The sequence below is a fragment of the Pungitius pungitius genome, chromosome 17 (assembly GCF_949316345.1).
Source record: "Pungitius pungitius chromosome 17, fPunPun2.1, whole genome shotgun sequence".
Taxonomy (NCBI): Eukaryota; Metazoa; Chordata; class Actinopteri; order Perciformes; family Gasterosteidae; genus Pungitius; species Pungitius pungitius.
Genome location: NC_084916.1, coordinates 11,786,369 through 11,812,782, shown reverse-complemented (window position 1 = coordinate 11,812,782; position 26,414 = coordinate 11,786,369). Strand labels below are relative to the sequence as shown.

General features: G+C 42.8%; 2 protein-coding genes across 2 annotated transcripts; both read right to left on the bottom strand.

The window, feature by feature from the left end:
- On the bottom strand, positions 1-5,900 carry mrpl3 (mitochondrial ribosomal protein L3). The gene is made up of 10 exons (XM_037475067.2): positions 5,686-5,900; positions 4,821-5,002; positions 4,640-4,731; positions 3,674-3,772; positions 2,336-2,435; positions 2,123-2,183; positions 1,835-1,946; positions 1,623-1,700; positions 1,439-1,516; positions 1-180 (listed from the first exon to the last, which is right to left on the bottom strand). Exons 1-10 carry the CDS (start codon positions 5,757-5,759, stop codon positions 31-33), a joined length of 1,026 nt encoding a protein of 341 aa, XP_037330964.1. The 5' UTR covers positions 5,760-5,900; the 3' UTR covers positions 1-30.
- A 1,146-nt stretch (positions 5,901-7,046) lies between these two features.
- cpne4b (copine IVb) lies at positions 7,047-25,442 on the bottom strand. Its single transcript, XM_037474797.2, has 16 exons — positions 25,172-25,442; positions 21,335-21,525; positions 18,945-19,124; positions 16,604-16,675; positions 16,300-16,374; positions 15,634-15,717; positions 15,452-15,541; positions 13,892-13,990; positions 13,537-13,623; positions 12,912-12,971; positions 12,660-12,793; positions 12,463-12,517; positions 12,188-12,239; positions 11,476-11,609; positions 10,883-11,119; positions 7,047-8,014 (listed from the first exon to the last, which is right to left on the bottom strand). Exons 2-16 carry the CDS (start codon positions 21,503-21,505, stop codon positions 7,883-7,885), a joined length of 1,662 nt encoding a protein of 553 aa, XP_037330694.2. The 5' UTR covers positions 21,506-21,525; positions 25,172-25,442; the 3' UTR covers positions 7,047-7,882.
- Positions 25,443-26,414: the final 972 nt, after the last annotated feature.

The window sequence follows — 26,414 nt, the reverse complement described above, 5'->3', positions numbered from 1 at the left end:
GTGGTGTGTGTGTGTGTGGAAGGGGGGGGTTTAGGTCAGTGCTAGCGATGGGTCTGTGTGAATGAACAAGTTGTCGTCGTACAGGTCTTCGTCCAGGTCGCCTTCCTCTTCTGTGAAGTAAGTAGGGAAAGGAAGGCTGAGCAGGGTGGAGCTCCTTGTTGGCAGGAGAGTATCTCTAATCTGGAAAAGACAAACACACACATATACAAGAAGTATTAATAGCAGTGAGGACATTCTTCTTACTTAGCAACAATGAAACAATTGTGTGACTGTGCTTATTGTTGCCTACAGCTTTAATGGTTGTTGTTGTAAAGAAAGCAATAGAAAACATCCTGCATCCCCCAACTTCTCCAATGCGAAGATGATTTGTTTATCTGTGTTTTATTGAATTCTAAGTACACTATATTTGAGTTTTCTACAGCTTGTAGAAGAAATCAAGTTCTTTGGTAATGCTAGCATGGGGTCTGGAAAATGTGTTGCAGCAATTTATTATATAAAGATTTCTTTCAATCTAATCAGCAGTTGAAACCTTTTCCTTTCGGGCCCCCTCTCAGAGGCAGAAAAGACCCTCAAGAAATCAAACACATCTATATATATGTATGTATGTATATATATATATATATATGGAGAGAGAGAGGGATGTATAAGTACTCTCTATTATAAGTCTGCCGTTCCTGCTCTGAATGCACGAGGAAGAGCCAGGGGGCCGAGGCATGTACACGTGTTAACAAATCAGTTAAAACTCAACAATATTGGTGAAAGATCGGTGTTTCTTATGTCTTCCCAAATTAATTATATCAATTCCCTGTGGGCAGACTGTAGTGGATCTAAAAGCTTTTTCTGAATTTTAATCCAATCAATAAAAGTTATCATCAGTTACAGCCTTTAAAAAAAAATTTAAATCAATAAAACGGCAATTTCTCATTTACATAGAGACATTAGAGCTTCACCGAACAACAAAAATAAACAACGAACAAACGTAATTAACCGTTTTGGGTGCTCTTCAAGGCAATTTAATATAAGTGACTCTATGAGTGAGTGTGTGTGTGTGTGAACAACCGCTGAGCTGGGTGAAAGGCGATGCACATTTGTATTCATTAATGCTCGCCTGAAAAACAAATAGTCATTGGCGCACGAGGCGAACGCAACACGTCGAGTATGGAGATGGATGCTGTGGATGTTATTAACACCATTACGGTGCGCGCTCCCATTCCCTCACAGAAGAACAGCCCAACACAAACCGACGCGCGCACACACAGACACACACGCGTACAGCTGATCCAGCACAGTGTCATTAAGATGGATCACACTGTGTAAAGGTGTAAAGGTGTTTTTGAGGTGCGAGGTCACTCGTCTCCGTCACAACGCTAAGCATGCTGGGATTGACCTTTGATTTCCTATTTCACAAGAGTATCTGAATATGATTATTATTTTTTACCTTTAACACGCAGTTCTTGTGGCCAGGGACCGAGCCGTTGACATACAGCACGTTGCACTTGGTATTGACCCTCCATATCTGGAAGAGGGAGGAGGCAGGTGAGAGAGTATTGAACGATGCGGTGGAGGACAAGAAAGTTCAAAACCGCGGCCTTGTGCACGTGTCCTTGTGAGTGAGTGTGTACCTTCAGTCCGTAAGCTGTGACAAAGACGTTGCCCATCCTGCCAGGCATCTTTTTCCCTTTGAAGACTTTGGCCGGATCCTTGACGCAGATGATGAAAGACACGCACGCTCACATGACTGGATTACGGGAAGCCAACTGTTCATATCTGGCAGGGATGAGCGTCTCACACGGTATTTGTGTTTGCTTTGTCTCTGTGTGTGTGTGTGTCTCACCCCTCCAGGTCCAGAAGCTCCTGGTCGGCGATGAGTTTTGGTTTGGCCGTGGGTGGCCGGCTGACCTTTGAACCCGTATCTCTTCATCACACCTTGAAAACCCTTACCGATGCTACACACACACACACACACACATACACACACACAAGAAAAGTTTTTACATTCAAGTAAGTTGACTTGTTGACTCAGACAACAGAGACATAAAAGTTTGGACTAAAAGGGGGTAGGAAATAGGAGAGGGAGCAAAGAGGAAGCGAAGAAGGGAAGGCTGGCAGAAGATTGACTTACGATTTGGCAGTGACATCCACATATTGGCCTGGACGGAAATGTGCCGCGAAAAGAGGAGTGCCTGAACACACAAACCAGATTACACTACAACAATTGTACAAGGCCGGCAAAATAAATATATATATATATATATATATATATATTTTATTGTGTGTCATGAAAATATAGTAAACAATGATGTATTTATTTAGTGGCTACATCCCATGTGAGTACCTGGCTTTATGAGGGCGTTGTCTGAGACTTTGAAGGTGGTGAGTTTTTGTTTCGGGGGCACGCCGGCGTTCCTGAACTTCTCCATTTGCTCTTCAGACTTCTGTCGGTCAGAGTGACGGGAAAGAGAGAAAATGGTGAGGAGGGGGATTCAAGTGCTGGTAGGAAGAACGAACAGCAGTTGGACTTTGGCATATTAAAATTAACCGTGGGCCTGTTCTCACTGTGCAGGAGCCAACACAGACCGGCACACGCACACACGCTTGGCAGTCAGCCTCTCTGACATTTGCTTTCATTCGGCTCGCTCGCTCTCATCTCAGCCCCTCCAGTCACTGAAAACTCTCCCTCTCAACAGAAGGGTGAAAATCAGCCTGCCAAAGCTTCTCGCTCCGACAAACTCTGCCGCCGACTGGAAAGCGATGAGGCGGTGTGCGAGGGATTCTAGACCCCGGCCCAAAGAGACCCCGACGAATGCATCAACTTTTGATTGATTAACCCATTTTCATTTTTTTTTTTTAACTACACTGATGAAACATTTGAAAACAAAAATGCCTCATCATACATACTAAGAGACTATTTGCTACACCGTATGAGATTTCACCCCTAGAGATAAACAGAGGAGCCGGGGTTGCATTCTGTCACTCTGCTGTGTTTGCGTTATAGAAGTCCGATATGCAGTCCGATGCAGTGGTGGGACCTCGAGTTTATTACCAGCATGAAAGACAACTTGCAAATGTGTGTGTGTGTGTGTGTCACTGTTCGCTGGAAATAGCAGCAATGAAATCTATCGGATCCAGTTTATTTAGACGCCAGAGATGAGAGATAGTCACTGATGGTTAGTGGGTGAGTATAATTTCCTGACTATGGATCTGTTTTCATAGAACTGAGAGGCTCAATGCCACAGGGAAATGACAAAACCCAGTTATGCTTCCATAAAGCTGTCACAAAGATCAGATTTAGTTTTTCATGATTATGAAATGTAGCCAAAACTAAAATGAGACAAAAATGGACACTGTGATGCTGCTAAGTATTTGGTAAAGGCTGCTTTGCTGTTATTAAGAGCATATGATTTGTTATGATATTCTGAAATGTCACAATTTAGCACAAATTCAACAAGTTATCCCCTTCAACATTGTTTATGATGATTAATGTAACTAATATTACATGTAAATGGATTGTCTACGATGTTGAGATTTTTAGTGAACCTTTCAATAAATATATTTTTTGGATTATAGCCAGAAAGACTTGGCAAAATGACAGCTATAATAATTTCGTTTTGACATTTTGCAAGTAACATCATGATATGTAATTTTCTTTATTATGTTAACAGCTATTTCTTACATGGAATGGTGATACGTTTTTTCCTCCAACCAAGAGGGCGGCGGTGTGTCCATCGAAATCTTCCTTGGACAGGTGCTTTATTACATGGCAGTCCTGCACCTGGAAAAAGAAAAAAAGACGGGATTAACAAAGTAGTCCGATGGAGTTTTCACCGTGATACTCAACAAACAATTACATAGTCAGCTTCAAGTCTGCGGCTTTAAACACTTAAATATGGGGCGACTGGCTAACTCACAAAACCTCACTATCACTAAATCTATTCAAAATAGAACAATAAGAAGACACTGCCATTTAGCAGTACATTATTCATTGCAAGTAAATCAGTGTGAGGAAAGAAGAGGAAGCAATAATCAAATCTGTAATTCTTACACTGACTCATTTCATTTTTTGAGATCATACATTACAATGCCAAATTGGTGGGAGTACTTTCCCCATGAGAAAGTAAATTTAAACACCCTAATTTTCATCTAGCACCAACTGTTCCCAGATCAGCTAAAACAAAACAATTGACTAAATGTGAAAAGTGAGTCATTAGATGGGATTAGAAGTTTCTGTTTCTCCTTGATTTGTTATAAAGTGGAGGTGAGGAGAAAATGTAACAGTCTGATTATTAAAGTTGACATTTTACTCAATATTCAATTGCAGCGTGCCGTGCTACCCACTACAGTGTGCCATTATTAATAAAGAGGAGAGTCAGCACACACGGCGGCAGTTTGCAAAGGATCCACTTCACCAACGGATTAGTCGATTGTAGATAAAACAAGATGTGCATGAACATCAAATAACTTCAAGGTGTCCAATATTTGCTGTTGTTCCTCAACAGAGGAACCTAATTTATTTCACTTCTACTCCAACCTGCTGCTCATTTTATTGCCGACTACAAACTCTCATTATCACTCCATAAAAACATCCGCTGTTGTCTTGACGCAAATCTAAGGCACGTGTGTGTGTGTGTGTGTGTGTTACCTGTAACATTGTGGCGACATGTCTTTCCCCTGTTTTCGTCCAGATAGGAGCCATACCCAACTTCACGGCTACTAGCCCAACTCTTCGACTACCTGAGCAGAGGAAGAGTCGAAAGGATGAATGAAAAGTGAGCGAACAGAAAGGCGACTCGCAATCTACGCAGCCCTCACCGATCACCTACCCGGTGTCCACTCATGGCGCTGCCACGGCTCATCTTTGAGTGGGTTGAGACTATCTGCGGTTTGTCTCCTGTATTCCTGCGCCATGCTTTTCCTCATGTACTCCTGGTTGTCCTCTGTGAGGTGTTCATCAAACCACGTCGTGGTGTTTACTGATCTAATGCAACCCACCAAATGGGGAGGACTGCAAAAAAAGACGGGGAACCGGTTAAGTTGTTTTCACATTAAGTCCATTACGCACGTCCAGATCCAATCTGTCAAACTGCTCCAAACTCAAACACAAACGTGACATTTACAGCTAACACATTTCAGTCCTTGCATTAGTGCGCCCACGGATGAATGTCAAGCCTGTGCAAAAGGACAGTTAGTGCATGACTTTCACTGCTTAGTGAAGTGTCAATCATCATGCTTCATTTGGTCCAACAAATACACTATTGCCAAAGAATTAAGACAGAAATAGAAAAAGTCACCCAGGACTCAATGAACCAAAGTGACATGTTGTTATAACAGTTGTTATGTCATTTATAGCAGTGTCTACAATAATCATTTCATAAGGAGTGTAACATTAGACTACTAAAAATCTAAAACCTACCAAATAAATACAACGCAAGAAATCGTAGGAAAAACGTGCAGGACACAGTTAACGTTAGTTAACGTTAAAGGAGTTAATACAGCTTTGGTAATATTTTGTAATGGGGTAATAAGATAACAGTGGCTAATTGATTAAACAAATGGATAAGACACAAACACTACCAATAATAACATAGAATTACGATTACAAACGTGTACAGTAAATTAACAAAGTCAACCTGAAGCTAACTCCAGGTTAAGTTATAATATCCCAACTAGCCAGTTAGCATTAGCCACCTTTCAGCCGCCGTCCGGAGAGAAATCACTCGAGTTCCCCGCTGAAGAAGAAGTCGACAGCTCCACGCCGCCATTGCGCTCTTAGACGTGTACACAATATAAAAACTGCACAAAAACTAGAGCGGCACGACCTCTCACAACATACACACAACCATGCCTTCGCTTTCGTCCTGTGCTAAATGTCACCCTGGCTTTTTCCGGTACGTCACAATAATAGTTCCCCCGCACAAAGGAGCAGGACAATGGTTCCACGCAACTTTTCATTTTTTCTATAAATTGCTAACCTGATACAAGTTATCGAGTTTACCCAATTTCGTTTGATACAAATAACTTAATGGAAACGAAGACTTCCTTATTGACCTTGGAAATAGCAACTATGATAACAGTTAAAGATCAATCAGTCAGCGTGAACACAAGCTCTTGTCATCTCCCGCCTTGACTAGTGTAACTCTCTCCTGGCAGAGCAGCTCGACTGATCTTTAACCTTCCTAAATTATCCCTCACTACTCGACTCCTCCGTTCTCTTCACTGGCTACCAGTGGCTGCCCGCATCCAGTTCAAAACATTGGTGCTCACATACCATGCTGTGAATGGATCGGGTCCAGTCTACATCCAGGAGGACATGGTCAAACCCTACATACCAACCCGCACACTCTGCTCTGCATCTTCCAAGCTGCTTGTTCCTCCCTCACTGACAGCAGAACACTCAACAACATCACGACTCTTTGCTGTTCTGCTCCTAAATGGTGGAATGAGCTCTCTGATGACATCAGGACCACAGAGCCTTTACATCTTCAGACTATACCTCGACTAAAAACACTGACAAATTGTAGCACTTCAATTGTACTTCATTGTCCCAGGTAAGTGTATTAAATATCAAACATTTAGCTCTAGATAACGATTTCAGATTTCATTTTGATCAGAAACGAATAGTATACAAGGTACAGCATAGCTCCTTTTTGGTGGTTTCTCCCAGCCTTTATACAACATTTCACTCAATGTCTATAATTCCTCTGCTGTGCGTGTTCTCTGAAACAGATACGATTCTCGCGTGTTGAATACTGATCTGACTGTCGGAGACCGAGGCACTTATGGAGCATACTCTCAGGACAGCACAACTTTGGTTTGCCCTAATTAACTATATGGAGATTTTGAGATAATTTATTCTTGCATTTTAATGTGTGTCGGGGTGATGTAGAGGGAGTGATGCGGATAAAGGGCTCAAGAATCCATCGACCTTACAATGTCAATAATCAGTGCTCGTTACCAAATATCCGGTCTTATTCCTCCCTAATGAGTATGTTTATGTAGCCACTACATAATTAGTACAACTACACATGCACACAAAAAAAACACCAAACTGAGAAAACCAAAATGTCTTTATTTTAATCAACATGCAGAATACAGGAAGAAACAGTTTTCAGCTCACAGATGAGTGTCTACCACAGACGCTTTGCTAACCTCCCAAAACTCTTTACAATGTAAGAAGGTTATTAAGAAGTTATTACAATTATTAAGTTGTTTATTTCCATTTAGCAAAATCTCAAACAAATCTGTAGAAAAGAACCCCAAACACCAGAGACAACCCTGAATGTCGCTCAAATGACAGAGATACTTTATTTCATAACTAGCAAGCGGGTCCTGGAGATTGGATATTAGAAGGAGCTGAATTATTCATGTATTTATGCAGTACACTAACGGGGACACTACCGTCCCATAAATAACGGTTGCTATGTTAATTTTAGGCATTTTGGGCTTTGCAGTCCCACATTTGTTTTCTACCTACAGATCTTCAGGGCTACTTGCTAGTTATTTAAATAAGGTAGGAATGTCATTTTTTTTGTGCGGGCTATGGTCTGAGTCTGCATGCTGCTTCAGAAGACTGCTCTTATTCCTATAAACATATTTTAGATATACAGTAAATAGTAATAGTATTCCCAGGTGACGCTATTGTGGCCAAACATGCAACAGTCATCAAAGGAGTAGATCAAATAGTTTCACTAGAACGAGCTAATTCTCCGAGCTAGGCTACTTCATGTAGTATGTGTTATGGTTATGTGTTTGTGTGTGTATATGCGTGCTTGTGCTTTAACATGTGTAAATGTATCATACAATACATACATACATTTATATCTATGTATATTTATGTACATGATATATGCCTGTACGTGAGTGTGTGTTTGCATGTAGTCCATTGTCAGGGGCTGAAGGTCCTCGTGGACTCATAGTCCGACATACACTTGGGTGCGATGCCTTTCGCGTTGTAGTAATCCACCACCTGGTTGGGGACTTCTGCCAAAACACTCTTTGCCAGTGCGGCAGGGGAGGCCTGGAGACACAGAGACAGAGGGAGAGCAGCCATTAGATGCACACACATCACCAGCCGCGCACGATTCTGGGATGCTAAGATTTACTGTTGTGTTGCTATCAGCCGGATGCTGTCAGAGGTCTGGAAGAGTGAGAACGATGTGGTCAGAAAAGCTCATTCGACACCTTTTTGTCCTCTAGCATTAGAGTTTGGTGCTTAAAGAGAAAAGCACGACAGATGTTGCATATTCATCAAAAACATAAAAACAATGCATGAAAGCACACTCTTTACACATTACAAAGGTAGATGATTAAGCATAAAACCTGGATGCAGATTATACTGGAAAGTAGTTTGTTTGTTCCAATCTCTTGAGAACAACTTAACAACTTAAATCCAATGTTCCAAATCCAATCCAAGATATGTTTATGGAAAATTTAAATAATTTCCTAACAAATTACCATTTGAAAACTCCCTACTGAATTATGAAAACACTTTCATTGAGGACATTAATTGGAGCTATTTGTAGGGACGATGCGCATCGCAAAATTGAGCGCATTCTAGCCTTGCAGAATTGCGTTAATTATTATTCATTGAATTCTCATCTATTATGTCCTCTGTGGATGGTTCAACACTGGATAAATAATTATGTGCTTCTCTATGTCTGTATCAGACATTTCTTCCCTCTATGCTTTCTATTTTGTAACACATACGACATAAATAACTAATAAAAAAACAGTTAGTCAACGAAAGCCCTTTTAAAATCCAAAAGATGATGAATCCATTTTCACGTTCAAAACGAGGTATCATTTTCAACCAATGGACTACATTAATAATGAATTAAATGTAAAACTATTCATTTTAAATGTACACTATAAAATATTGAGATGAGGCAAAACACTTACATCCACTGCTCAAGAACAGAACACATCGTGATCTATGCTATTATATGTATGCACACATATTCCAATGCGCGCATGAATTCACACACAGGTCAGCTACTCCCCTGCGTGAACGCGCGTATGCTTCAAACAGCGCACACACACAGCGCGCACACAGCGAAATCCTGTAAGTCAGAGAGTCTGTCGTACTCCGTCTCACATAATTCCCAGAGACAATGCATCATCAAAGTGCACCCACCCCAAAACCCAGTGCCGCTCCTCTCATTTCCACCAGCCCTCCCTGCTCCTATCTACCTGCTATCCCCCACTCTGCCTGTCTCACAGCAGCCCCGTCCTGCTAATCCTTTCTGAAAAGAAACGACAGAGCAGAAAATCACCTCTCCACCTCTGTCACACACTCCCTCGCTCCCTTTTGTCTTTAGCTCCGGTCTCCTGTTGACCCCTCCTTTTCCGCCTCCACCAAAACCACCGGGCACCTTCTCTCTCCCTGCACCTTCCTCTCCTGCTCCTCCTCACCTCACCTCTCCTCTCCGAGGGTCTCTCTGAGTACTTTTATAGTACGTGTTTTGTACTTTCTTTATACATTCTCTCCGCTTCTCTCTCTGTTTAGCGGAATGTAATTTGCTTACGTGTCAACCTGTCAATGACCAAACTCCCCATAACGGACCGGGCCAAGCAGACCCTGTCAAAGCCAGACAAGATTAATGCCACCACAGAGACACACACACACACACACACACACACACACACACACACACACACACACACACACAGGCACACAGTGAGAAGATAGCTGATGGGTTTTGACGAGCACGCCAAGCATATTACGCCCACACATTCCTGCTTGTTACCCCCTGAATACGGGACTTCTTGACACCCACCCATTAAACCAACACACACACACACACACACACACAAAAACAATCACACACACAAACACACAGAGAGAGACGCGGCTGAGTAGAATGTTTTAAATGCCGTTGCCTGGTGTGATCCCTCCGAATTAAGCCTCAATACTTTTTGAGTACATTAACTCACACCTTTTTTTCCACGCTTCCTCTAAAGTTTACAATATTTTTCTCCTGACTCATAAAACTATCAGCTGCTGAGACTGAGACTTGGTTAATGCTGACATCTTACGTACATCATTCCTCAAACACAATTATATATATATATATATATGGTTTATTTTAAATGGTTATTTAATCCTTCAATGTTCATATCCTGGTCTATCCAAACGTACGTATATAGTACGACTTTAATGTTGAATGAAAAATGCTACTGTTGTTGTTGCCTTAAAGGTTCAGGTGCCCCCAATTTGTGTTTGGCATCTGTCATGGTCAAATAGGCCAAAACCATGAGATTGAAACTGTGTTTGAATTCAAACACAAAGCTATACACCTTTAATGAAAAGTGGTTATTACGGAAAACACAGTGGAGCGAATGATGTCTGCTTCATAGGAATTTCTATCAAAAGTGTAGTGACCATAAACTACTGTACGGTGAGGCTGCATTTGCAAAATCCTGGATTGAACAAAGTCGTATGAATTCCTCTTCTCATTCGTAAGAGAAGGCTTTTGTTATGTTTCTTCTATATGTTGCATCATATAACTTTAAATGATCATGATTTCTATCCGTGTTTACTGCATGAGGCACAGTAGCACTTTGTGTGCTTGTTTTCCTGTGGAGGCCTTGATTATAATGGAGGTTATTAACCCATGTTTACTTACTGTTACAGTTTTTACATGAGCCTTTTGCATAAATTGGTCCCTACTGGAGAGACGTGAAAACCTTTTCTGTGCAGAACCTCACGTGTTGTTCCGTCAAGTGTTTCTATACAGCCTGCGGCCTTGATGTGAAATTCCTTAGCATATCATTGTAGCCTCTAATTTGTAATTCCTTTTCATTTGTCCCATTTCATGCCTGGATTGCGTAACATTTAACTGTCTATCCATCCCTCGGCCACTACTCCTCCTCGATCACCACCCACGTGTTTGAAGTCCTTGAAGGGGACGAACTGGACGATGTCGCGGAGGACGGGCTCGCCCTTCGGTGAGCGCAGGATCCCGTCGTCCCCGTCCAGTATCTGCATGTCGGTGAAGTCTGCGTTGCCCACGCCGACGATGATGACGGACATGGGCAGGTGGGACGCGTGCACGATGGCCTCCCGCGTGTCGGCCATGTCGGTGATGACGCCGTCCGTCAGGATCAGCAGGATGAAGTATTCCTGATGGGAGGGGGTGAGAGTTGTGGGTGGACGTGGGAAGAAGAAGACGCAATGTTTAATGGCTTTTATGCGTTTTCAGAGGCTGATTTGAATAAAGCTTGTTCGTTTGTGGGAGGCATTAGGGCCGAGGCGGCAGCTCTAACGTTTAAGACTGGAATTAAATTATTACAAATGACTTCCTCGTTCTTTTCAATGAATCCCTTTCTGCCCTTCCCGTCTTTTAACTGCTTCGATTTTTTCTTTATTTGTCTCAACCTTTCCCTTCTGTGTGCAGTGGAAAACAGTCACAACAACCGGAAGAAAATAGCCTTCCTTTAATTAAAAAAAACAACCCCTTTTTCCATCCTCTTGCTCACCATGGCCTCTTTGGTGTGCATCTCCTCCGAGGCAGACGATGCCACTTTTTGGATGATTGGGGCAATGTTGGTGGGCCCGTAGAGCTGGATCTTAGGGAGGCAATTCTGATAGGCCTCCACCACCCCTTGGATCCCTGCAACACCCACACACACACACACACACACACACAGGTTATTCCGCCACTTGTAAATGTATCTTGACCTCTATCTGTGACCTCCCCAAGTCAAAGTTCCTGTCCTTGCAAAAGTATCCGCTGAATTGAATCAGTCCGTGTGATTACACCCTGAGGTGACTGTGCATTTTGCAGAAAGCATTCCCATAGTCCACACAAACCACGCAGAAACACGCACGGACCTTCACGGCAGGAACGCAGATAAGTGGGGAGAAGACTGCAGAGGCCCATTTCACACATACAGATTAGTGTTGTTTTTGAGACCGAAATACTTCCAGCAGCATAGTGAAGAATCTCCCAGCTGCGTATGTGTGTGTGTGTGTGTGTGTGTGTGTGCGTGTATACGTGTGTGTTGGTATATTTGAGGACAAAAACCAAAGCTGGACAGATATGGAGGGTGAAATATGGAACAAACTGGGAGGGAGAGAGACTCTACCGCAGGAACACTTTGGTCCTGTGGCGCATGGATGAAAGGGAGTCAAGAGGTCTGTGTAAATAGAGGAAAGTGTGTGTGTGTGTGTGTGTGTTTGATAGCTCACCAGCACATTCTGGATTTTCCTCATCAAAGTTCACAGCGAAATCATGTGAAACCTTCACGTGAGGGCAGAGAGACAACACAGAGCTGTTAGCAGCCACGTTAAGTTGAACACTCAGCAAATGTTCAGTCAATTTACTGTTTGGCAGATGCATTCTCTTTTCATGTTGATCAAAGGCAAGCTGTGGCTCAGAGAGAGAGAGAGATGGCAAATTTAAATCTCAGGTAACCACAACTCGCCCCTGCGACTGCAAACACACATGCACACTAATGTCCTACCTTGAAGTCTGGTGGTATGAGTGCTCCAAAACCAAACGCAGGGAACATTTTATCACTGCAAAAAAAGAAAAAAATGTCAGAAAGGTACAGAGGCGAGGACAAAAGAGGGAAACGGCTGTGAGAGTGAAAAGCGTGCGTGCGTGTGGGCGTGCTCGTGTTGTCAATAGATAAATGTTGATTGATGAAGTGGTTTCTACCTGTCATAGTCTTGGCAGATCTCTCCCACAGCCACCAGCGCTTTGAGGTACTCGTTAGGCTGGTAGGGATGGATGTAGTGGAGGGAGCAGCTGTTCCTGGGATCCCCATTGGATGCTGTGAAGTCTATTGCCACCTGAGACCCCGACACACACACACACACACACACACACAGACACACCGCATGAATGGGCCTGGGCAGACAATGACATGCTGCTATAAAGATTGAGGCGATTATATGTGACAAAACTTACTGTGAACTGAATTTGGCAGCCTCCCATGATGTAATCCAGGAAGGAATACATTTTGATGATCTGTCGAGGGGGATGTTGAGATTTATGGATGTCATGGAGTCACGGTACACTAAAAACTGAATGGAAGTTGACGTCGCCGTGCTTGATGCGTGCTGACCCTCAACAATAGTACTGAAAAAATTAATTGATTGGATAACACAAAGAAAACTTTTTCTGTTTTAGATCATTTAAAATCCTTGTTTTTATACTGCAAGTTGGACAAAACTTATAGGCATGTGACATTTAAACCATAAAAAGCTAATCAGCTTTACAATTCATTGGCATATTAAAGATACCCTGTGGATTTTCTCTGCACACTATTGGTGGTATGATTTTGCAAAGTGATCAAATGCTTTCACACTACTCCATTTAATAGCAATTGGTCGACAATATCGCAACAAGAAGTGTAGAAAAATGGCCGTTAAAGGGAGGGAAGAAGAAGAAGAAGACTGACAGCCAGCAAACATTTAAAAAGACGCACAAAATGTATTGGTGAGAAACATTACATGTAAATATAACTCATCTTTAATCAACAATTAAAACAACCATTCCTACTTGACCTGAGACTCATTCAGTCAAACTTCACCTTGCAGTGGTTGAGGATCACAACACCAGAGTTTCTGTAATTCTTCTTCTTCATCTGGTATTTAGGATTGATGCACTCCCATTGAAGCTGACAAGCCCACACACACACACACACACACACACACACACACACACACACACACACACACACACACACACGCATTCATGTAAATGTTCTGTCAGCCAAGAGTTCTGAACATCTTTTAGCTGCTAGCTTTCACTTATATGTATAGTATGTTACTTTTAATTTAAAGATACATTTGATTGAAGATTTGTTCCAATTGTATACTTTTTAGATTGGGAATCATTCTGAGATGTTCATCTAAAAGTATTTTTGTCTCCTTGCGTTTTCTCACCTGTTTTCCCTCTTGCTCTGTTCTCAACTCCTTAAAGGTGGTCTGATACTCCCCAATAAAGTCGTGTTTTCCATTAGAGTCCCAGTCCCACACTGTGCACTGGAACAGACACAAAGAAAAACACGTGCGCACACAAACACACAAGCGCACACATCTATTCATTTAGAGCGCAGCTGCAACACTGTCATCTAAATGCACTCGTGGCATGCAGGGAAATGCCATGCTGAATGATTGATAAGGTGGTGTTCGTGGGGGGGAGATGGAGCGGTGAAATATTAATCTGAGGATGCTGAGAGGGACGTGGCTTAAGAGAGCGTTTTATGTGTGTGTGTGTGTGTTTCATGGCAATAGTTTGTTTCCCTCAAAGGAGCTGCCAGACAAGATAAACTGCCTCAATCACTTGTGGAGTCAGCGGGCCATGTTTCTCGACGATAAAGAGACAACCCTAAAATTTGAAAAGGCTTGGACCCAATATCTAGACTGTGCCACACAAGTTTCATAATCAATAACATTACAGTACATTGATCAATAGAGACTCTGGTTAAAATACGTCTTCCCTTCACAAAGGTTTAAATGGCTGTGAGTTGTGTCATTTTGAGGGTGAGTTTTGTGACCTTCTTACCAGTGTTAAGAAACAATCCAACAACCATTGATTAACAGCCACCACTGGCAGTAATCCCCTCATTTCCCACATCTCGCACTCGAGAGAACAATTGCCCGCACCTAAAGTGGGCGTCTGATCATTCGTTGATTGTATGTGCTCGCGTCTGTTGCTGTTTTTTTTTTTTTTTCCTTTCCGTCCTCTGAACGCTGACGGCCAGCTGAGGGAGACCATAGAGGAGGGTTGTTCATTTGAGCGTTGGTGAGCTAGGAGCCAGCACTGGTCTGAATGGAAAAATCTCTGCCCTGCACATTTCTCACTTTAGCTGTGACGCTTCACACAGGTAGCCCTGGAAACCACAGCCCGAAGGCGTGCGCGTGATGCCGTGAGTGTGTGAGCCTCTCTCCTGCTGTCAGGAGCCGTGCAGAGTTAAGACGCCTCTGAATATTTAATGAAAAGGTTCATGTTTATTCATGGTGGGAATAACAGTTTGGAGCCGATGTGCGGCCGCCGCTTCCTCACACGCCCAAACAAGCGCACAAAGAATCTATTCTGGCAAGTAAAGGTGGGAGTTTAGGTCGACCAGGGAGCTCTTTACACACCTGCAGGACCTTTTTAATAAAACATCAGGACGAAGGGCAAGGCAACATGTGACATGAAGTCAACTCGTGATGATTGAGGCTGCTTTGTGGCTTGCTCAGTTTTTAAATTTATTTAGAGTGGGTGTGTGGGCAAATTTGTGTTTGTTTTACAAATCTCAGAATTTACAAAGAATTTTGCAGGCTTTGGGTGCTGTCAAGCCTCTAAATGTGCATTGTGTCTTCAGTGGGGGGGGGGGGGGGGCCTTCCAAAGTGAAGGGAGGCGCAGATCGTTACCATAATGTATCAAAGAATGGATAAAATGATGTTGTCATTTTACAGTAATGACCTGTCACAAATAGTTACAGGTGCAGGCTCACCTTTAGCTCCCTATCATGGTCACCACTGCAGAGTGTGTTCAAGGAAACTTTGAATGATTTCCAAACTGGGCTGAGGTTGTTCATGATTGTCTGTGGAGCAGAAACAGACAACAGTTTTTAATGATCACAGGACTGAGGCAGAAAATATGTGTGTGTGTGTGTTTGTGTGTGCAAGTAATTACCTCAGTTCTATGAACAAGAGACTCTGTGCCATCATCGTTTATTCTGAAAATCTCCAAGAAAGGGTCTGACTTGCTGAAGAAATCCTTTAGAGGGGGGACATGCATGTAAGTCATTGCCTCAGAACTGCTTTTGATCCCTACGAATCATTCAAACAGTAACAGAATCATTATTTCAGCCCTTATTTCATCCTTTCCTCTACCCAACCCGTTCATTGTCTTCTTCCATTTAACAAACCTTACCCTTGGTTTCTTCCATCTCTCCCCTGAGGCACAACTTGTTTGGATTAGTCATCCGTGGCCTGTGTGTCTGTGTGTGTGTTAGAGGCTGAAAATTAATATAGTTATCTGTGTGTGTGGTGGTGTGGCTGAGATATGAGGGTTTATTGAGGAGAGGGGGGGGGCTTACCTACCTCAGCAGGCTTCCTCTAATGCCAGATTGTACTTTTGTGTATTGTGCGTGGGTTGCTTCATCGCCAATTCCCACAGCCCTCCACCCACATACTTCTTCACACGCACACACACACCCACACACACACACACACACACACACACACGCATCTGGCTGCACGGCGCAAACACATCTTTGAATATGAATCCTCTCACATGTGAGGGGAAAACCACCGCTTTCTAATCTTTCGGAAGGATCGCACACACAATCGGACCCACCTTGTCGTCTAGCTTGCGAGCGCTGAAGGAGAGTTCGACGTAATCGTCGTTACCAGACAACTCCTCTGCTGTCACCTTCACAGGGGGGGGGGGGGGGGCAAAACAAGAGGGGAGGAAGGAGAGGAAATGAGATGGAAATGACAAAGAAGCAATTGAACAGGCAACATCATCAAGTGAATTATCCACCAAGAGAGAGAGAGAGAGAGAGAGAGAGAGTGAGGGCGCGCTGTGTGACTTGTGCGTGCATGTGTGTGTGCACGTGTGTGTGTGTGTGTGTGTGTGTGTGTGCGTGCGTGTGTTGTACCGTGATGGAGGACTTCCCGGACGTGTTTCCCTGTTTGAGCAGAGCTTTGGTCAGTTTCCTCTGCGAGACGATCTGAAACGAACAGAGATGAAAAGTCCACAAAACCAGCTGACGACGTCCATTGTTTCTCCTCAGAGGGACGAGCCGCGTGACCTCACACTCCTCCGTCACATTAGCATAAAAACTGTCTACTTCACACATCAAACGGACGGGAAACAGCATGGTGGAGTCACCTTTCTTGCTAATTTTCTCAGGTGTTTGGTCTGTCAGCTTTCGGGCTCTTTTCACCAATTACTATTTGTGGCCGGCCGGGTGCTACCTGAGCCACAATGAGCTATAAATGACCGCGTGCTTGTCTATGCTTAAAGAAGAGGGAGTCATTCGATTCAGCGTTAATCAAAAGAGCAAAAGTAGTACATACTTTGTTTTGAAGGCTACTTACTGTCTATTTCTTTCATTTTGAATAAAAAGCTTGAATCGGAGTCTTTGAATCTTTATGTGTTTAGTTGTAATGTCCAAATTTGAAAAAACCCGATATGTTTTATTTTTAAATAAAATATTTACAAAGGAAACTGACTTGCCCTGCCTCAAACTTTATTATTCATACAAATGATTTTAGCCACTCAGGGAGAGTAGAAGCAAGCTTGCAAACACAATGCTGACATATCATTTTTAAGTTGATATAACTTATTAACAAGCAGTAGCCTTTTTATCATTTTTATTCATTTGGAACAGTATTTCTAGCCAACAAATACATGTACTCCTTTTTTTTGTCTCCAACAATAAATGGCTATTAAGCTAAATGACCAACAGAGTTGAAAGAGTCTATAAAGATGCACACTGCTTAGTTAAGCGATCGTTTTATTTGTATTATTTTAAATGATTTATATTTGTTTATTATGTTTCTTACTGACTTACTTATATCTGTTGTTCTTGATTTCTAGCATGTATCTTGTGGGCACTGTCCACTTTGCCACCGCGATCCTGTGAATTTCCCCATTGTGGGACTAATAAAGGAATATCTCATCATTACTTATTCCCTGTAGTCATGTGATGTAAAACTTACTTTTCCCTATTTCCACGACTTCAATAAACAAATCAGTTAAAGTCACTATTGAAATGATCATATGTGCATCTGTTGCTTTCCTATTTTTCATATTTAATAGTCACTTTGCTTAACAACACTCTGTATGCAGCAGCCACCAGGGAGTGTTTTTTTTTAAACACAAAACATTGGCACGTTATTCCATTTCAATAAATCTCGCTGGCCTTCAAAGTGCCCTTTTGTCCGTGTAAGGTTAGCTTAGTTCTATTGTAATTGCTCCAGCTTTATGTTGCTGGCAGCGTCTCCTACAAGAGCAAGTGGACACAAACACTTTAATACTTTTTGGAACTTGTTCATTTTTCCCAGCTTCACTCAGCTGGTGAAATCCTTAAATTAACTCATTAATAGGGACTACTGCAGTTGCAAATTCTTTTTCTAAAAAGCTCCGGGACCTTAAAAGAAGCACGTAAACAAAAGGAAATCTTTAAATATTGATTGCAACTGCATCATTAAGAGAGGCAAGAACACCATTATGGGAGAAGAAATGCCCTATATATTAGCGTATGCACATATAAATACTTTAAAAAATAAAAATAAATAGCTTAATGCACAGTCTGTGCTTCCTGTAACTAAAGACTCAAGGACATCGAAGGCTCTGTGTAACTGCAGGTAGGGACAGTAGCCGACCTCAAGAGAAAAGATCACGTTAGGATTTCATTCACGTCTAAAGTCAGCCTCTCTAATTTTAAAGTTGCTCTCTCGCCCTGATTGACGTACACATCACCGCATGCCTGGTGTTTAAAATCCCAACACGCTCATTTTACTAATGATGATAAATATGAGCCTCCGATTCTTACAATCTGCATCCATGCTTGTCTAGGTCTCACGAAGATGTTCATGCTCTGGTAAACACAACACCCATACACTAAAAAACATACTGGTTGAATGCAATTTGCTGCTTTAAAGTGCTTCCATTAATCTTGACATGCATTCACCTGTAGAAGCAAGCCTCACATCGTTTGTAGATGCTGCCTCAACACCACGCGCACCACTTAGCTTGTGCATCGACCTAGCTAACATGCTCTTTCATATTTATTTGGATAAAGCCTGGTGTTGTGGAGATGTTTTTTTTGGTAGGACAGTGTACAGTTAACATGGTCAGATTACAGGAAATGTCCAGAACTGCAAAAGCTTCACTTTCTCACTTCTGTAGGCACTGATTCCGTCTCGTATCCCATCGTTGCACATTTCCACTCCTTCTAGACAATCACTGAGAGGTCAAATAGATACACCGACCTGTCCTAGGGTGCACTCCATGGCTCCCAGGAAGTCAGCGTCGCGGAGGCCATTGTTGCCAGAGCTGATGTCATGAAGTTCAAAGCGGAGCCTCTGGACCTCCTCAAAGTAGTAATCCACCAGCAAGATCTTGGAGAAGACTGGGCTGCTACTGCTGCGAATGACCTCTGTGCGGTCCACCTGCAAACACACATGTGCATGCACGGGCAGAGAGGTATGGGTGCATGCATACACACACACACACACACACACACAACACACAACTATGGGTTAACGCTAGTTTGTCCAATAAGTTATTGGAGTCTAAAAGAAAATAACTTCTAGTAGATTTAGATTTTGTCAAAATCGCAGGGCTTTCATGGCCGAACCCCAAGAGGATCATGTCAATGACACCAGAGATGGGAAAAGACATTTGGTAGGTGAGAATACCAGAACAGTTAATGCAATACTGGAAATTATTATAGAAATACATTCAACAGTTGAATGTATTTCTATAATTATTTCCATATTAATCAGTTTTAATGCTTAACTAGATTTTATGTTCGATTAAACATAAAGTATTTTGATAATTTTTCATTCATTTGATACGTCGATTCTATTAATAATTGCTGTTTTTAGGCCCAATTGAAAATCAATAAATCATTTTAACACCACCAATATCTTTCATATAGAGCACCCAATAAAAAACTACAAACAACAAAATATCCTATTATTATTCTGATAGTTAATTTCATACAACACTAAACGCACTGATGATGAACTAACTTAATTTATGTGAACTTCAGCAGACTTTTCTGCACTGAAGCAATTAGCCCAAATAGTTATTACCACATTGTTCACACTTCAACTTGAGGACTAGGAGTATGGATTTTGTTTTTGATGGCTAACATTGCAACAAGCTGTTTGAAAACACAAAGAACTGACTGACGCTGGAACATTGATCTCCCTTTTCTTCTCTCTAACTGCCTGAACTGCCACAGAGGAATAGAAAGCCAAACAAAAGTCTCCCTCAGTATTGCCAACAAAACCTACCCAAGTCTATCAGCAACAACTGGGTCCCTTTTATTGTTGATAACCCTTTGACCCCCCCCCCCCCCCACACACACACATGGACACACGCGCGCACACACACAGACACATACACGCCATACACAACACACATTCAGACACATGGCCGACTCAAAAAAAAAAACATTTGTGATTTTTCTCACACTAACCTCAACAGGCTGGCCACACACACACACACATCCATACACACACATACACACATCCACATACTTCAGTACATACATAGATAAACACACCCGAGTGGCTTGAACACTCTCTTAACAACTATCCAATTATTCCAACAGACTTTGATTCCGATGGGCACAAATAATATACGTCCAATCCTACAATCCCACTAAGGGGCTTATTGTAACACGACCATGCACACGCACACACACACACACACACACACACACACACACACACACACACACATACACACACACCAGTAAGCTGGACAAAGTAGCTTTCTGTGCAGTCTCCAAAGACAGAATAATGCTACACTAATATCTGAGCCCTATAGTGGAAATCCATGGTTGTGTGTGATAGAGTGGGTCACGGGCACCGCATGTGTGAGGATGTGTTTGGGTAAATGCGTCTACATATTTCAAAAGCATATGCAGCATATGTCTGTATATCCCAGGCAGAAGTGGAAAGTGAAGAAAGATGCAAAAAGAGACACTTCTTTCTAATTTCCTCCAGATGTATCTTTTCCCTGATGCTAGGTTCTGACAAAGTTCAGCTAAGTGCTACTTCCCTTCGATGAGACTACAGTGGGAATGAGATGTTTGTTTAAGCAGGAGATCCAAGTTCTGAAAGGGCAGGTTGGAACTCGGAGATGAAAGGAGAAGAGGAACATTTGCAAACAAAGAGCACCATCAATTTTTATTTCTATATCAATTTTGAGTGCTAAACAATCTCTACTCCCTCCATCTATTTGAGACATTCCATGTGTAAAGTGAGCTGGGTAAACCCCCCCCCCCCCCATGACTTCAGAGAAATTCTCTTCTCTCCCATCCATCCTTCAAGCATATCCTAACGTGAGACGGTTGGCATCGCAATCACAGCTCTGCACGCCAGCGTAGGTCCTTAATTTGCACTCAACCATTTAGTCAAACGTTAATAAAATATGCTTGAATTATTTCAAGTGTTGTCTTCAGGGAAATCCACGAGGAGCCTCTCACTGAGAGCTGATGCGTGCAGCATGATTGCTGCATCAGGTCGTGGATTGTGATCAGGACTCCCACAGCATATTGCTGAGTTAGTGTCACATGTCAGGACACTATGACTGATGTAACCATTTTGCTCCGCCCTCCCGCCTCATCCCAACCCCATCTCTGTACCTCAAACCACTGCCCGTGGGACTGCATCTTGAGCACCACGCAAGGGTCAGGCTTGGAGAGAGCGTCGCGGTCCGAGATCCCCCGGCAGGCCACTCTCAGCTCCACTTTGGCCAGGCATGGGGAGCTGATGAAGCCCAGCGTGGCTTCTGCAGACTCGTAGATGTTACTCATGCTGAACACACAATCACACGCTGAAAGGAGAGGGAGAGAGAGAGAGAGAGAGAGAGAGAGAGGACAAAGAACAGGGTCAGTTTCTTAAAGACAGATGGCTAGATAAAGAGATGGATAGACAGATGAAGTGTTGTTGGCTTTCACATGATCAAATGCAGTGGGCCTGACTAAGCAGACTGCACTCAAACTGTTCAAGGTCAGGGACTCTGGAGCCGCTGACCTTCAGTGACAGTCACAAATGCACACATCCACGACAGTATGAACACTAATGCACACAATACATAACACACATGTACATACATAGAATACATACCATGTAAACTTGCATGGGGATGTACACATTCTGTATACACATGCCTGGACAAACGCACACACACACACACACAAGCTTTGCTGAGTAACCAGAAAAAGGTTGGCAGGGTTTCTCCTCCGGTTTCCTAACAGTGTATAATGTTCACAGTCCCCAAATAGAATCCTGTCAGCATCGAATCACCACAAAAGACCTTTTACTCTGTGATAATGTTAAATCAACTGTTTATTACGAAAAAAGTTTAAAAATCACATCGTAAAAGCTGCAAAGAACCCTAATCACCTTTACAACCTATAAACATTGCTTTTTTATTTGTTCAAGGTAAGAGACCTCGTAGAGCCAAAACTAGCTACTTCTTGCGGGTGTCAAACTATGCAACACATCTTAAAGGAGTTTTTGTACACAGCAGTGATGGTGAATATGACACACACAATGTCAATAAAGTTTAATGTCTTACGAGGGACAAGGCTCCTGAGCTTAAAAGAGCTGCACATCCATCAACCACCAACACCGGTGGTTTCAAAGACTCTTTAGACCTAATTAGACCTGTGTGGGCATGTGCAGACTCAGCACTATTGACATCCTCTTCCTCCCCTTCAGTTTTATTGCACTGGTTCGAATGAAGCACACAGATTTATAGTCGTTAATAACGCATGGACTCTTGTGACTTGGTGTACTTCCCGACATAATTCCAACCCTCTGCAACCTGATGAGAGATATTACCAATTTGTAAAAAGAAACACCTGCGTGGGTGTACAGGACCTTTAGAGGAGTAGTTCAACACGCGCTTATGTTTGCCTTCTTGCCAATGATTACTGATGGTTACCTTCAGACAAAAGCAGGTTTTCATCTGTGCCCTGCTTTCAGTCTTCATGCTCTGCTAAGCTCCGCATCTCTTGACTGTAGCTTCATATTTAACCAAAAGACATGACATTGGTATCAATCAGTGCCGTATAGAACACCGTGAATGGGGCAGAACGCTTAAAAATGCTTTAAAGCATCAATAATACTTTAATGGCCTTCTAATGTGCTCTATACCCCTGAGCTTACGATGTCTACAGCACAATGCAGATGACACCGCCTATGAATCCATTACGATTACACTGGAAACACGTTATACATGTATAAGTTATCTCAAAATGCATCAATCCATTTTCCCAGCTGCATAATGCACATGGAGAACTGGACTGAAACGTTAGGTAGCCTCAAGTCAAGTTAGTCCAAATTAAAGGATAACCACAGGTCTGATGTGCTGGATGGTACGAACTGAATATTAATGCAGCAGTCTAGTAATATCATCCTTAGGGAGCAAAAGCTTTTGGAACTGGGTCTGACTCTGACCTCAATGTCTCTTTTGCTCTTGCTCTCTTGCTCTCTTGCTCTCTCTCTCTCTCTCTCTCTCTCTCTCTCTCTCTGTCTCTGTCTTCCATAATTCATGTTCTATGTGTTTGTTGGTTGCGGTAATTATTTTTAGCGAAGCTCACTGAAGGACCCGTATACTGACAGGTGGGCATGGACAAAGCCACGGGGCAGTTGAGGGGCCATACAGCAGGGACCTGGGTGTAGGTGCTCATTGGTGCACATTGGTGACCATGTCTGTGTGTGTGTGTGTGTGTGTGTGTGTGTGTGTGTGTGTGTGTGTGTGTGTGTGTATGTGTGTGTGTGTGTGTGTGTGTGAGAGAGAGAGAAGCAGCAGATGCCTGTCTGTTTGGGGTGACGGCTGATGACTTTGATAAGTGACGGAGGATGTGGACCTTTTCTACAGCTACTGTATTCTGGGGAGCTATAGAGCAAAGGAGTAGCTGTCACATGTGTATCACATTTACAGAGGTGATGATGAATTTTTAAATCACACTTCGTCACAGGATCTTACAAATAGCTTTTTGGTGACATTAAGTGTTTTGGAATACTGACAGCTGTTATATTTAGTGTAAAACCAATGAAACATATCAGTGAGGATTTAGTATTCAGATTTTTACAGAACTTTTTTCCCCGTGATTTTGAAATGTATAAACTTATTGAATAACGGGGCGTTTGACAAGAAATACGACGGCAGAACGTTGCAATTTCTCATTTTTTATCTGTTGACAGAAGCCGCGATCATCAGCATAAACATGCAAATTGCAGATTGAGAGGTGGAACTATTCCTGTGCTCTGAAATGTGTGTGTGAATCAATATAATGCCCAACCAAAATACCAGAATAGTAATGATTGATTGCTGGGCGGTGTGGTATGTCCCGAAAGTCATTCGAAGGATCCTCACTGTCAGCTTCTCCACTGTGTGACAATCAATCATGCCCTGGAGCTTGATTGCCACGACCCTGGCCTGTGTGTGTGTGTGTGTGTGTGTGTGTGTGTGTGTGTGTGTGTGTGTGTGTGTGTGTGTGTGTGTGTTCGTTTGTTCCAATGTGTAAATGTGTGTGACCATTCACCTTCACGTGTTTACAGTGACTGGGGCAAAAGTGACATCAAAGATTCATCCAAAGGAAAATCTATAACATTTAATTACTGTAATTGCTCCGTCACATATTGACTATTGGGCAACGAGGGTAACAAGGCGCAACAAGGGCAAAGGAATAACTGTGTGGTATGGAATGCACATGACTACACAGGATATTAACCGAGAAAGGCATGCATGCTCAGCTGAATGAGTGTACACGTGAAAGGCGGCCGGGTGTGAGAAAAGAGAGTAGTATCAGAAGTGAAGCAGTCAGTGTTGCGAACTCGATGTGTTATTAGAGATGACAGAGAGAGAGAGAGAGAGAGAGAGAGAGAGAGAGAGAGAGAGAGAGACTGAGAGAAGCAATGCGAGTGAGGGAGACAGAGGTTGTGAGAGCGGGGATTAGAGGGATGGAGTGAGAGAAGAAACTGGAGAAAGGCAAGTAAATGAAGCAGAGGGGCGAGGGGAAAATATATGAGGATGAAGCCGATCTCCCTCACCCTTATAGGGCTTATCTTGTTTTGTAGCTCTCCAGGCAAGAGAAATACATTAAAGCAGAGGCTTTCCAAGAGGAGTCTAAGGTATTTTCTCATAAAGAATCTCTCAAGCCACTATTGATTTTATTTGGAATAATATGTTGTTACCAGATACCTATAAAAGAATAGTTTTAAGGGTGTAATCATTGCACAGAATAAACGGACAAAAAAGTCTCACGAGCTGTATATGACATACCGGGCTAGAAACATGCATATGATTGACATACGTCATTATTTACGCTTTTCACTTGCAAGAAGATACAGAAAAATGTCCAGGGCATTTGTTTGCAATAACCTCCCCAGACATCTCACGCAGCGGCTATTAGACATGCACTATCCGGGATGCGTGCTCCCACCTCCTGCAGAAAAACAAAACTCACCTCAACGACCTGGAGGAAAAGATCCGAGCAGAGCCGAAAGAACTTCACTGCCGTTTAGCCTACTTGACAATCACGGAAGCCTCGCCGCCTCCGGACCCATCTCCTTCTCCCCACTCTTTAGTCTCTATGTTCCCCTCGGTACCGCACACTGCAGAGCCTCGGACGGTTTGGCGCTGACAGCCAAAGGAGCTGCTTGGTAAATTCCCACAGGGCAGAGCACGGTCAGGATGCACTCCGTGCGCCTGGGTTGAAGGAGGAGGAGGAGGAGGAGGAAGAGGAGGAGGAGGAGGAGGAGGAGGAGGAGGAGGAGGAGGAGGAGGAGGAGGAGCAGGAGGTGGAGGAGGAGGAGGAGGAGGAGGAAGACGGTGCGCCACTTAACTAGAGTTTGAAATCCGCTGGCTCCATCGGGGGCCGGAGAGAGCGCATCGTACCCGGGGACCAGCGGCCTCGGAGCACGGTGCATCAGCGCCATCTGGCGGTTGCTGCGGCCAACTGACACGTGTAAAACTGATTTTCCGGTTCTCGGCTTTGATTGGCTGCGATATGCTTCAGCGGTTTTGTAATAGACGATGACCGCACAGCTGAGACCGCTTGGTAGTTATTAAAGTTCCCTCTGTGCCCACCGAATTCATTGGTTCGAATCCATTTAAATCGTATGAACGTAGTGGACCAAGCTTTGCCCTGCTAGGAATAGAAACGATGGGTGCTATCTTTAGCGCTTTTAATAGATTTGGTTGGTTTTTTCATGCATTGGTTTGCATATTGGATTTGTTTGCTACCGTGATCACCAGATGATCCCCCACCTATGAAGGAATAAATACAAAAATAAATATTTATTGATCTTGAATCTGTGCTGAACGTACAGTGACATCAACTATTCTCAAAACTACGCTACTTTAGATAGAATAACGTATTTGACTCGTTTAAACCTATTGCAAAATCCATGATGCTCTTAACATTATCTTTTTAATACTGTTTATTTATAATAGTCCATTTAAAGTGCATCCAATTCCAACACGGTATTATGTCTAAAATCCTGTAGGCTCATGCCCTTTGCCAAGTTTTCACAAGTCAAGGCATTGATTTATGAGGCAACCATTTTAATAGGATATATAGTCTGAAACGATGTGTGCGGCTCCTTTGAAAACCCATTTATCCTGATTTATTCTGATAAACCGGCCGGGACAAGCAGAGGACACGCTATAGCAAAGCATTTTTAATACCCTTTACAGTTGATATAAAT